Below are 12,600 nucleotides of genomic sequence, written 5' to 3' on the forward strand. Positions count from 1 at the left end.
CTGGGGAGGGGGAGCCCTCTGTCCCCATAGGGTGCTGCCCTCTCCATACTGAGACAGTCTGGGGAGGGGGGACCTGCTGTCCCCCGTCCTGGGACAGCTGGGGGAGGGGGGACCCTCTGTCCCATAGGGTGCTGTCCCCATAGGGTGCTGCCCCCCATCCTGGGACAGCCGGGGGAGGGGGGACCCTCTGTCCCATAGGGTGCTGTCCCCATAGGGTGCTGCCCCCCATTCTGGGACAGCCTGGGGAGGGGGAGCTCTCTGTCCCCATAGGGTGTTGTCCCCATAGGGTGTTGTCCCCCATCCTGGGACAGCCGGGGGAGGGGGAGCTCTCTGTCCCCATAGGGTGCTGCCCCCTCCATACTGAGACAGCCTGGGGAGGGGGGACCTGCTGTCCCCATAAGGTGCTGCCCCATCCATCCGTCCTGGGACTGTTTGGGGAAGGGCAGCCCACACCCTGGTGGAGTGCTGCTCATCCCCAGCAGGTCCTGGGACAGCTGGGTGAGGTGGGACCCACTGTCCCAGGGGGATACTGCCTTTCCCCAGCAGGTTCTGGGTATGGCATCCCAGCTGGGATGGTCCTGGGACCCGCTGTCCTGCTGGGGTGCTGCCCATCCCAGGACAGCGCAGGGAAGGGTGGCTCACCCCTAGTGGGGTGCTGCTGCTGATAGACACTTCTGGTCCTGCCGAGTGCCATGAAGAGCCCTCATTGCAGGTGTTCTTTGCTTGCTTGTCAGCAGTCTCTTCAGCACAGTACATGGGCACCAAAATGACACTCTGTCTCTGCTGCCTTGCTAGAGCATCAGGATTTGACCTTGGGGACTGTGGAAATACAGGCAAATCGGGTATGAGTGATAGGACTTGAAGGGGGTTTTAGCTGAGCCATCATTTCCCTAATTTAAAGCTTTTTTTTCCCACACAAATGGGAAGCGTGGAGTTTCCCGGCTGCGGGTATTGCTGCGAGCGTGGGGACAGTGCACAGGGACACCCTGCAGCTTCCACGGTAGGGACGAAGGACCCGAAAATGGTCACTTTTTCCCAGTGAGGATGTGTATGCATGGCACAGAGGAGTGATGTTGACTCATCCATTGCCTAAGTGAGGAAATGTCTGTCCAGAAGTCAGCCAAGCCTGATGACTTTATAGTTATGTGTGTGTTGCTTTCATTTTCTCTTCTCTTTTCTTTCAAATGAACTCTGTTAGGTTTCTGTTTGAGCATGAGCCAAAGCTGCCTGGAAAAGGGCTTTGTTCGGGAAACTTAGAGAAGTGCTACGAAGTTTAGCTAGAACTCGGCTTGGATTGCGATTGTGGGTAGCAAGAACATGAAAGGAAAGTCTGACCTAGTAGTCAGAATGGAAAGCCTGGTGGGAGGGTTGTGAAGATTTAATCAGAGCATTGTAATAGCCTTCCTATGCAAATCGGTTAACCTGGCTCAGGTTACCCATTTCACCTCTGGATAAGGGCTTGTTTCTTCAGAAGGCGACGTTAATTGCGAACAACAGCTTTGCACCTTTTCAAAGCAAAATTAACTGCTAGATCTTGATATTTCAGTAGTGCTGGGGATAAGATCAGGGAGATAGAGCAGGTTATGCAGCTCGAAGAGCAATACCAGAGGGAATGCCCCTGTTGTCAGTGCTAACCGGCTAGAGAAAATCCGGTTCCTGCTTACTGAGTCTCAGCTTTTTGGCTGCTATGATATTTATCTGTGCCCAGGATAAGGTGTAAATGCAACAGACATCGCCCAGGCTGTCTGGTTGGAAGGAGGAGGCCCCAGCACAGCCCAGAGGTTGTTGACTCTTTGACAGTAACCCAGCCTGAGTCTGTTCTGACTGTTGCTTGAGGGGGGTTTGGGCAGACTGGTGCAATGCACAGCTCTTCGTGCTAGCAAAACCCTCCTGCCTGGTTAGCAGCGTGAGCCAGGCGATGTGCTCGGGCATCCTCTGAGCTGCCCAGCAGAAGCAAGAAGCAACCCCTGGGGCTGCTGGAGACCGGGCATCTCTGGTGGAGCAGTGCTGCTGGTGTGTCTGTAGTGCTCAAACAAAGGCTGCTGGAATCAGCCCTCGGGCAGGGAGAGGAATTAATCACCCTATTCATTCTTCCCAGCGAGCTTGTGTCGCTGTGCTTATGTAAAGTCACAGTATGAATTATTTACAACGGGCTTTCCCACTGTAGTAGTGGCGGTGTACGGAGCCAGAGCGGGAGAGTAGGACAGGGGGCACAGCGATGCGTGGCACGGGGTGTCACCTACGGCCAAGGTGATGACATCCAGGGGCTGCTGGGCCATGATGGACAAAACCCCAGGCATGTGGCACACAGCATCCTATGCCTTCCACGCCTACCGCAGTCTTTGTAAATGAAAGAGCCTGGCTGTGCTGCTGGGGAGGAGGAGGACCAACATGACACCGGTGCATGTTGCCATGGAAGCGCTGGTCAATTGATGCGCCATCAGTCGCAATACAAATCGTTTTCTATGTTTGCAGCTTTTTTATTTGTTTCCGTGCTACAATCAGGTGGTATCGCTGTCTAGTGTTTGTCACACTACATCTCTCCTAGGAGCTTGGGAGAATAACAGAATCTTTAAAGAAACGGAGCTGTGTGGGCTGAGCTCGGTGAATGAGGCTGGAGGCAACCGGTGAGGCTCAGGCTCCCACAGAGCAGCAGGAGGAGGGACGGAGGCAACTCGTGGCCATCCAAGGAGTGGGCTGGAAGCGGAGTTGTGCGATTCCTGGGATCTTGGGAAGACGGTTGCTGTCATCGCTGTGTGGGGACAAGTCAGTTTCCCTTTTTGGCTGCTGGGGTTGAGCCTGGAAGTGGCAGTTGAAGGCAGCGATGTGCCAGAGGTCAGGTGTGGAGAGGGCACGCGTTGGCCGCCCGCATCCTGCTGTGGCTAATCTTGGGCACGTTGCTTCAAGAGCCTCTTTCTAGCTGACCTTGAATGTGGAGGTGTGTTATTTCTTTCCCTAACAAACAGCCGTGTAGTTTGTTTCCCTACAGCTGTGGGCTTGTTTGTGACGTTTGTCATTTCTCTAGGAATAACATATAAAAGGCAATGATTGTTATTTCTGGTAGGATTTGCTCGAGTGTTTAGAAAAACCTTACCTTTCCAGTGAGGGGTTAATTTGGAGCACGGGGTTGCTTACACTGAGTTTTCCTAGCCCACTGTTATGATTTGAAATAGCAATGTGTCATAACACAGCTGGTCAGATAGCCCTTTTTTTTTTTTTTTTTTTTTTTTTTTTCTCTGAGGGTAGGTCCTTGGCTGTATATTAGTGACAGGGTGAGGATGCTTGGTGGGATCTTCCCTAGACAAGGAGTCCCTGTGGGTCAAGTTTGTCCCTTCCAAACCCCCAGGCTGTCTGTATCGTGACTCTTCTCCAGTACTGGCTTCACATGCAGGAGCGTGCAGCTGTTGATGCACACGGGCACCCTATGGTCGTGCCTCCCAGCCCTGTGCTCGGCGTGGAGATGTTGTTTCTTTGGTGATTGTGTCGTACCCTGGCAGATGAAGTCGCACAAACTCCCACGGGATATGAATCATTGTGGTATGACACATTCAGCGGTTCTCACGCTGCTGCCTCTGAGAAGAGGCAATACAACTTGAGCTACACAAGCTCTAAATATAAAACCTTAAATAGGAGTTATTCTCCTTTGACCGCTAACAAAAATACTGAGGATGAGCAACAAAAATACCCTTTGCTGTACTGGTGTCGCAGAACTGGAAGGCACTTCTGGAATTGCTCGGTTCAGCCCCTGCCAGTGGAAACGAGCTCATCCTAGGTGACTGTAAGTCAGCTTTCCTATAGTGGTGCGTGGTGGTGCTGCTTAGGCTTCTGTGTGTGCAGCACGCTTCCTTCGGGGAGCATCACGCCGCTGTCGGAGGAAGCGAGCTGGTTGAACCTGGCATCCCTCCCTTGCGCATTCAGGTGGTTTCACTCAAGCTTACTCCGAAGGCAGCGTTGCTCTTCACTGTCCTTTAAAAAAGGAAATTCTGTGGAGATCAACAAGAGCTTGCTTCTTGAGATAGCTACCCACAGAAACCCCTGCTCTTTTGCTTTTTTAGACTCATTCAGTTGATAGAAGTGCCCAGGACAGCCTCAGCTTTCCTAGACTCCTCCAGGCTGTATAGCATCCACCCGTATGCCTGTTCTGAGGAGCTGGGGTGTGTGTGTTTAGCTGCAGGTGCCTGGGAAGAGCAGTGTGAGCCTGTCCTAGGAGCCTGAACTGGCCGAAACGGCAAGCTGTTAGCTGGGTGCGTCAGGCAAGACAAATCTGGTCTGTGGAACTGACAGTGAGAACTGCCAGCAGTTATTGAGGAGAAAATTCAATATTGTAAGCTGTCTGTATAAAAGGTATCTGCCCCAAGTAACCCAATTAGCACTACTTAATTTCAGGCCCTGCAGTGCAAGCCACAGGACTGGAGAGAGCAGGAATTTGTCTAGCGTGCAGGCTGCTGTACAGCCAGCGATCAGAAATGAGATGAAAGAAATGAGCTGGGAGAGGTGTGCTGACCATCTGCACTGGCCGACGGGCCCCGCGGGGCAGCATTGGGGGTTAAAGCATGTACTCAGCGTAGCCTGCGAGCTTGCTGCAGCACCTCTTCAATCAGCTGCTCGGAGCAGAGCAGCTGAGGCAGGAGGGCAGAGCTGAATTAAAGGGCTGGCTGGACTGTCGCTTGGTAACTTTGCCTTTTACTAATTCACCTGGTGGCTTCCTTCTCCAGTTATGCGGTTATTGCCTATGGCTGCGCCAGCTGCCCCAAGCTGACCTGCGAGAGGGACGGCTGCCAGACGGAGTTCTGCTATCACTGCAAGCAGATATGGCATCCCAACCAAACCTGTGACATGGCCCGCCAGCAAAGAGCGCAGACGCTCCGAGTACGGACCAAGCACACGTCGGGTCTCAGTTACGGACAAGAATCTGGGCCGGGTATGGATTCACGTGGTTTTTTTGGTTACTCAGTGCTGCAGTTACGCTTGTGAGGCTGAGCAAAAGCCATCTGTGTGCAAAACCCGCTCGCATCAAAGCAGCGGGGCGGGGGTGCCCTGTGGGGAGCCCCGCTGCATGGCACAGCTGAGGGTCTCCAGCAGCCAGGGGTGAGAACAGCTGTGAAACTCGGAGTCATTTCCCCTTCTTGTGTTTTAGAATAAATCTGTCAGGCTCCTCCAAGAACGCAAAGCAGATCGGTAGGTGAGGGTGTGCTTTGCATCCTGCGTCACGGCAGCTCCCCTCATCCGCCCCAGCTAGGCTTGTGGCTCTTTTGATCTTGGATGTTCTCATTTCTTGCTGCTCTAAACCCTGAACAAATGGGTACTTTTTACCCTTGCAGCTTCAAATATGCCTGCTGTGGTAGTGAAGAGTAACATTCATGCCTAACTGAGTGTGGGGAGCCTCACTCCGGGCGCTGTTAGGTGTTAATAATGTCAGGTCCAGAAAAAATGTCAACCCACAGACTCCTACGCTGCCTGGTAGGAGCTGCTGTGTCTACTGAGTTCGTGTTTGTTAAAAATAACCGTATTGCCTCTGGGAGTGGGCAGTAAGGCCATTTTATAAAGTCCCACCCTACCCCCAGACAAAATACTCTGCTTTTCCCCCTATGTCAGGAGTTTAAATGTTAATATGATTACTTGGAATGGAGCTGTCGTGGATGGTTCAGAGGTGGCTTAGTGGTGTGTTGAGGTTCAACATGCCCCAGTTAGAGGGCCCTGATAATGGGCAGCATAGACCCTGCCACAGCCTGTGGTACAAACCAGCAAGCAAAAAATAGTTTCTGAGGGTTTTGAGGGGTTTTTTCATCCTTTAAAGGAGATCCCAGCCAGGAAGAGCTTAGCACTTAGCCACTGAAAGGAAGATTCTTGAGACAGTGGTTTTTCCCCACCCCGTTCTTGCTGGCTTCAACATAGTGATTAATAAGGTGCGAGCTGGTCCCGGCAGCTGGATTTCATCTTGTTGAGTGCTGCAGAGGCTGCCAGCAAAGCCCTGAACCACCGCACAGCCATTGCATAACGCGATCAGATGACACTTGAGTTAAGGAAGGGATGAAGGACCCTTATCCTGCTCTGCCAGCAGCAAACTGGGGACTGGACAGCCTCTAGACCAGACCCCCCGTGTGCAGCTGCAGACCCCCTTTGCCTTTCGGCTGCTTTTGAAGGCCAGTTTCAGAGTTCTTCTGATGCCGCCTTCTCCCAGTTGTTCTGTCATTTTTGGCCGGTGAATCACCTTAGTGGAGCAATTTATGTAATGGTTCATTCTTACGCTGTTGCCTTGGCTAGCGCAGGGCCGGTATGACTTGTTCCCAGCATTTAAGCACGTTCTGGAAACCATCCCGTTTGAGGCTAGGATAAGGTCCCTGCTGTCCAGGGAAATGGCTTTTTGGTGGGATCTGTCTCATCGATCTCTCTCTCTGAAGATAATAAGTAATACACAACAATAAAGACGCAACCGTCCCCACCTCATCTGTGCTAAGCAAAGGGGCTCTCCCTGTGCAGAAAATGCAGGTTTCAATCCCTCACGAGATCCCCCTCGTTGATTCTAACGACTCGCAGGAGAAAGTCCAACTCAGTGCCATGCTTCCTCCCCGCAGCCGATGACATCAAGCCGTGTCCGCGCTGCAGCGCTTACATCATCAAGATGAACGACGGGAGCTGTAACCACATGACCTGCGCGGTGTGTGGCTGCGAGTTCTGCTGGCTGTGCATGAAGGAGATCTCGGATCTGCATTACCTCAGGTGAGGAGGGGAGCGCCACGCCTGCCTTCCTGCCGCTGGGGTAGCACGTGCTCCTCCCAGGCTGTTTGGAGGAGGTCACGTCGTGCGTCGGCCTTTCATCCTCCTGCCTCGCTAATCAATCCGAAAAATTTTCTTCTTTCTGATCCAAAGAGATCAACTTTCCTCCCACTTGACCGTACGAGGATGCTCTTCCACTCCAAAAGCTCCTCCTGGTAACAACTGCATTTGAGAGCTCTTCCCATGTTAAACACAGGCAGCGTGATAATCACCTTGATGAGCAAATTAATCTTGATGGGGGGGTGAAGAGGGAAGCCTTTTTCCTGCTGTCTACCTGCTTCCCAAGTTTTGGGTTTTGTTCATGTGAAAGTTGAAATTAGCGTTCTCGGGAGCACGTAGGAATTGCTATGGTGTTAATATAGTATTTTTTTTTTTTTCCTTCCATTAAGCCCCTCGGGCTGTACATTCTGGGGCAAAAAGCCATGGAGTCGTAAAAAGAAGATTCTCTGGCAGCTGGGCACGTTGATTGGTGCTCCTGTAGGCATTTCCCTCATCGCTGGCATTGCCATTCCTGCTATGGTCATCGGCATCCCTGTGTATGTTGGGAGGAAGGTGAGTGTGGAGAGCAGCAGGCTGGGGCTGAGGGGTGTGGGCCGTTCTCTGTACTCGAGGCATCCGGCCAGAAATTTGGAGCTGATACAAAGGGTGGATCTTGTCACAGAACCAAAATTCCGTTGTCTCTTCTGAACCTTATCTTTTGGGTTTTGTGTGGGGAGAGGGAAGGTGGTGGCTGATAGCCCTTCAGGCTGAAGTCCTCTCAAATGTATTTTGCGTTGCTCTTGTGCCTCTGCCGTGAGCCAGGAGTACCCAAGGAGAAGCCTGGTCCCTTTTTAACACATCCTGTGATGATGGGCTCTATGGGACAGTGGCTGGGCCCTAAGTGTCACACTTTGGCTTGCATAAGTCACTTGTGTTTGGATGCTGACTGCCCCAGCTGTGTGATGCTGTGGTGCGTCTGTGCTGCTAAAGAGGTGTCGAGAGGGAAGAAATGACGTGTCAGCACTGTATTTGTAGTGGCTGCTTTTTCTTAAACACAGACCCACCTGCTAGATCTGGTCTGTGAGGAGCTGTGGTCAAGATGAGGTTCCTTAAGGGTGAATGCAGCTGACAAGGCTGTAAAATCACAAATTCATGTCTTCTGCTGGTGTTTGCTCACAGCCAGGCTCTGTTCTCACCTAGTGCTTCTCCTTCCATCAGATCCACAGCAGGTATGAGGGAAAGAAAACCTCTAAGCACAAGAGGAACTTGGCCATTACTGGTGGGGTCACCTTGTCTGTCATTGCCTCTCCCGTCATCGCTGCTGTCAGTGTTGGTAAGTGGGCACAGTCCCATTCCTTTCTGGTGGGCCAGTAGTCACTGAGACAAGTGGGTAGCCCAGCCCTGTGAGATGGGGGTGCCCAGAGGGCAGTTTCCAGGCGGCTGCTTGTGTGCTTTTCTGGGCACAACCCTCCGTTTCACATCCAGGCTGCCCATCCTGATGTGCTTGAGTTGGCCTGGAGCCAGCACGGGGCTTGTCTGGAGCACCATTTGCCTTGTGCCACAGCCCGTAGTGGAGTCCCCTGGCGCCACTGAACCTGGGGGTTCAGCCAAGGCTGTCTGCGCTCTTTGGGTCCCTTCATCCTGCGCTGTAGTGGCACAAACAAAGGGTTCATCCACTGTCTTGTCTGCAAAATTATGAACTAAGACCTTTAAAAGCAGCGTAAACACAACTGGAAGAGTCCCTGCCCCAAAAAGTCCTTTCTGTCTGCCCAGCGCAGCTCAGCCTTTACCTCCTCTTAACCCAGCACATCCTGCTCCCTAGGTATTGGCGTCCCCATCATGCTGGCTTACGTCTACGGCGTGGTGCCGATCTCACTGTGCCGAGGCGGTGGCTGTGGAGTCAGCACTGCCAACGGCAAAGGTGTGAAAATCGAGTTTGATGAAGATGATGGACCCATCACAGGTAATGTGGCAACTGCTGAAGGGAAGGGGGTGGACCAAGACCCTGGGATGAAACGGTAGGGGGTCCTAACATTTCCCAAACCTGAACACCTGCATTTAGAAGCAGTTTATTTGCTTCGGTCTCCTGGTGATCAGCTGTGTAGCTCTCGAAGGAGGATCTCGTCCTTTCCTTGCCCTGGATGAGGGAGGGAGGCAGTCTGCGATGAGGCACGTGCTGCCTGCTGGCTGGCCCCCAGCTCTGCCCAGCGTCTGCTGATGCTGGTTCCTGTGCTCTTCTTCCCTGCAGTGGCTGATGCCTGGCGAGCCCTGAAGAACCCCAGCATCGGCGAAAGCAGCATTGAGGGGCTCACCAGCGTGCTGAGCACCAGCGGCAGCCCCACTGATGGGCTCAGCGTGATGCAGGGCAACTACAGCGAGACGGCCAGCTTCGCCGCCCTCTCGGGTGGCACCCTGAGCGGTGGTGTCCTCTCGGGAGGCAAGGGGAAGTACAGCAGGTAACTGAACACATGGGCCCAGCGAGGAAAAGGTAGAAGCTCCCAAGGTTTGTGTTGGTTGAGCAGGTTTAGTTCGAGGAGCTCTCCAGGACTGCGAGGGGTCCGTCTTTGACCTGGGAGTTGTGTCCTAGTGGTTTTGCATCTTGGTCTGTTGGAGAGTAACCAGTCCCAACAGGTCAGGCTACTTCTGGAGTCAGTGCTAGGCTGGCTCTTGCAAGGAGGACAAAATAAATTTCTGTCCCTACCGAGCTCCTTAAAACTGCAGAGCTGTGATGCTTCGGGTTAATTGGGAACAGCGCGGAGATGCTTGCGTGGCCTGCTTGAAGACCTTCCAGTCCTCTTATCCCAGCCTAGAGGCTTTGATGCTTCCTGTTCTCCAGTGGCCTCTAGCAAGCAGGGTCACTGCTTTCCAAGTCAGGAGGTTACACCACAGTTTTCCTCTCCGCTTGCCTGTGAGTCAGTTTGCTGGGTAATTAGAGACACGTGTTGATATGGCAGCCAGTGTATAATCACGGCTGTGTGCTCGGCTCGTGAAAATCAGTTCTTAGCAGGAATTGCATGAGTCATCGATACAAACACAACTTCGCTTTCGTCATGGAAAACAGAATGGGTTTACCTAAATGGAGCCAGAAATGGGCCTAAATGAGAGGAACTGTTGGGGTTAAACTCTGTCATGCCAAGCTGTGCCAGCACAGAGGGTCTCTTGCATTCCCGTGACGAACAGTGACCGCTTGGTGCCCCTTGGGGACCATCTAAAGCATTTCTGAGGAATCCTCTTTTTTCCTGCAGGCTGGAAGTTCAGGCAGATGTCCAGAAGGAGATTTTCCCCAAAGACTCGGTCAGCTTGGGGGCTATCAGTGACAACGCCAGCACTCGAGCCATGGCTGGTTCTATCATCAGCTCCTACAACCCCCAGGACAGGTAGGAGGACTTGCAGTGGTGAGAGGAGTGTTGGTAACGGGTGTCCTGGAAAAAATCTGTGCTCTGTGAGGTGCTGCTGTGGGTGGTGGGGTGGTGGTGGTGGTTGCACCAGCCCATTGTTCTGCAGCTGGCAAGCGGGTTGGGCCTTTTACTAGCACAGGAGGACGACTGGGGCCAGTGTGGGAGCAGCCTCCATGTGTAGTGTGGTGGCTGAGGAGGGGATCTGCAGCACAGGGCCCTCAAGGTCTGTTCCTGGCTGCTCACAGGGACTCTGGTGCTTTCCCAGTTCAGTTCAGCTCACAGCCTGGGGATGATCTTGGCTGCTGGAGGAGAGCAGCGAGCGCTGTTGTTTCCCAGATGCTGTGGGGTGATGAGCAGCATCTTCTTCATGTCTAGGAAGCGTGATCCTCCCAGTACAGCGATGCGGTGCCTGGTGGTGACCCGGTGGAACCCAGTCGCTGTACCCAGTAACGTGAGGGTGCTTGTTTCTGCAGGGAGTGCAATAACATGGAGATTCAGGTGGACATTGAAGCCAAACCAAGTCACTACCAGCTGGCCAGCGGCAGCAGTACAGAGGACTCTCTGCATGTCCATACCCAAATGGCAGAGAATGAGGAGGAGGAGGACGAGGACGAGGAGGAAGAGGATGGTGGGCAGGAGCAGATGTGCAAACACCAAAGCTGTGAGCAAAAGGACTGCATTGCCAGCAAAACCTGGGACATCACCCTGGCCCAGCCTGAGAGCATACGGAGTGACCTGGAGAGCTCCGACAGTCAGTCGGACGACGTGCCAGACATTACCTCGGATGAATGCGACTCCCCTCACTCTCAGACTGCAGCAGCCTGCCCACAGACCCCCAAAGCTAGAGGTGCCGAGAGCCCAAGTGCCCACCTGAGCCACTGTGCCCAAGCCGAGGGCTGCAGGCTGGATGAAATAGTCAAACTGGAGTGCATCGAAGCCAGAGTATGAGTTGGCCCTCTCCTGCTGAAGAGCACACTCACCGTCATTGCATCTTTCGGGGCTGAGTTGTGTCCGTGTTGGCTTCTGTTTGCGATTCTCCAGCTGGCTCCCCAGCCTCGCCTCGGGGAGTTACTGTTTCTTACATGACAAAAAAGAAAAAGGAAAGAAAAAAAAAATCCCCTGCCCTCTTTTTGTTTTAATTTATTGGTTCAAGCTCTGTGAGGTGTGTAAGAGTGTAAATATGTACGTGTGTCTGTACGTCTGCAAAAACATCCTAAGGGACTATTTGAATAAAGACTCTGGTTGTCATTCGACTCGCATCCAGCTCATCCTTGCAAAGATGCACGGTGACATCCTCTGGCTGCCTTTGCCCCTTGCTCAAGGATTTGTAAACACTGCCCTAGCCAAAGGCATGGGGAAAATGAGGGCACCTCCTCTTCTGCCTCTATGAAGTGAGGTGTGGCAGCCTTGTTCTGTCTGCAGCGGCGATGGGGACAGGGCATGTGCTCAGACCTGCTGTGTCCTGGAGCCGTTGAAGGGAGAGGTCTCCCGTCTCCCCCCTCCCTGTGCAGCAGAGCTGTGTGCAAGTTAAAAGAGGGCAAGGATGGGGACTAACGCTGCGCTGAGCCGAATTCCCAGCGCTGCTGGGTGTAAGGGATCTAAGGAGACCCAGGGCTGGGCTGGCGGCTCAGGCAGGGTATTGGGGACAAGTATCTGAGCCTCTGCCTGGACCAAGCCCTTCCCCAGACCAGTCCCAGGAGCCAGAGCTGCGTCGCCGTCCCTGTAATTAATATTTTTGCTGCCTCACATCTGCAATGAGCTTTGCAGAGAGCATTGCTTGGCAAGGATCTCCCACAAGTGAGGGAGGGCTCCCCAGAACACTCCCAGCATGAGCAGACCTGGGTGGCTCTTCCCACAGCCGCCTCAGCAAGCCATTGTCCCCAGCCCCTCTCAGCCTCTTGCTGTCACATAACTTCCCTGGAAGCTTCATCAGGGCAATTGCCACCAAACCGGCTCCTCTGAGTCACCACTCGGGAAATCAGCCCCAGCCCTGAGCCCTCTGCTTTTCCCTTTGGCTGCAAGTCAATCCCTGGCACTGACGCTGCTGGTCTCTGCCCAGTGGTCCGGCAGCATCCCACCCCACGGGGCTGCTCCATCCCAGCCCCCCTCAGCCCGTGGCCTTGGACCTGGCTGGCTGGATCCCAGCCTGCTGCCATCGCTTCTGGACCAACCTGAGTGTGCTGGGGAGGTGGAGGCAGCGGGATGGATGGAGAAGGGGATGAGACAGCGTGGCGTGGCATGTTGGCACCACGCAGCGTGCCACGGCATGGCCACCAGCTCGGCAGCAAGGGGGGCGAGGGGTGGGGACAGGGCTGTGCTTCCCCTGGGCAGATGCAGGCGGAGGTGGAGTTAGCCCTTTGCTCATCCTGGGGAGCTGGTCCGACAGGAATTGAAGTAGCAGTGGGGTGCAGCACGCAAGCAGCTCCGGTGGCCTTGTCCTCATCCC

The 12,600-nt window shown here is 53.7% G+C and overlaps 1 protein-coding gene across 2 annotated transcripts in view; it reads left to right on the forward strand.

Moving 5' to 3' along the window:
* Positions 1 to 11,407, forward strand: part of RNF19B (ring finger protein 19B) — a 28,299-nt gene extending 16,892 nt beyond the window's left edge. For both annotated transcript variants that reach the window (XM_055704033.1, XM_005447430.4), the window contains exons 3-10: positions 4,716 to 4,921; positions 6,576 to 6,720; positions 7,167 to 7,329; positions 7,975 to 8,089; positions 8,579 to 8,719; positions 9,005 to 9,212; positions 10,002 to 10,133; positions 10,628 to 11,407. In XM_055704033.1, the coding sequence (XP_055560008.1) occupies positions 4,716 to 4,921; positions 6,576 to 6,720; positions 7,167 to 7,329; positions 7,975 to 8,089; positions 8,579 to 8,719; positions 9,005 to 9,212; positions 10,002 to 10,133; positions 10,628 to 11,102 (1,585 nt within the window). In that variant the 3' untranslated portion in view covers positions 11,103 to 11,407. The remainder of the gene's footprint in view (positions 1 to 4,715; positions 4,922 to 6,575; positions 6,721 to 7,166; positions 7,330 to 7,974; positions 8,090 to 8,578; positions 8,720 to 9,004; positions 9,213 to 10,001; positions 10,134 to 10,627) is intronic.
* Positions 11,408 to 12,600: the final 1,193 nt, after the last annotated feature.

Source organism: Falco cherrug, chromosome 3, assembly GCF_023634085.1.
Source record: "Falco cherrug isolate bFalChe1 chromosome 3, bFalChe1.pri, whole genome shotgun sequence".
Classification (NCBI taxonomy): domain Eukaryota; kingdom Metazoa; phylum Chordata; class Aves; order Falconiformes; family Falconidae; genus Falco; species Falco cherrug.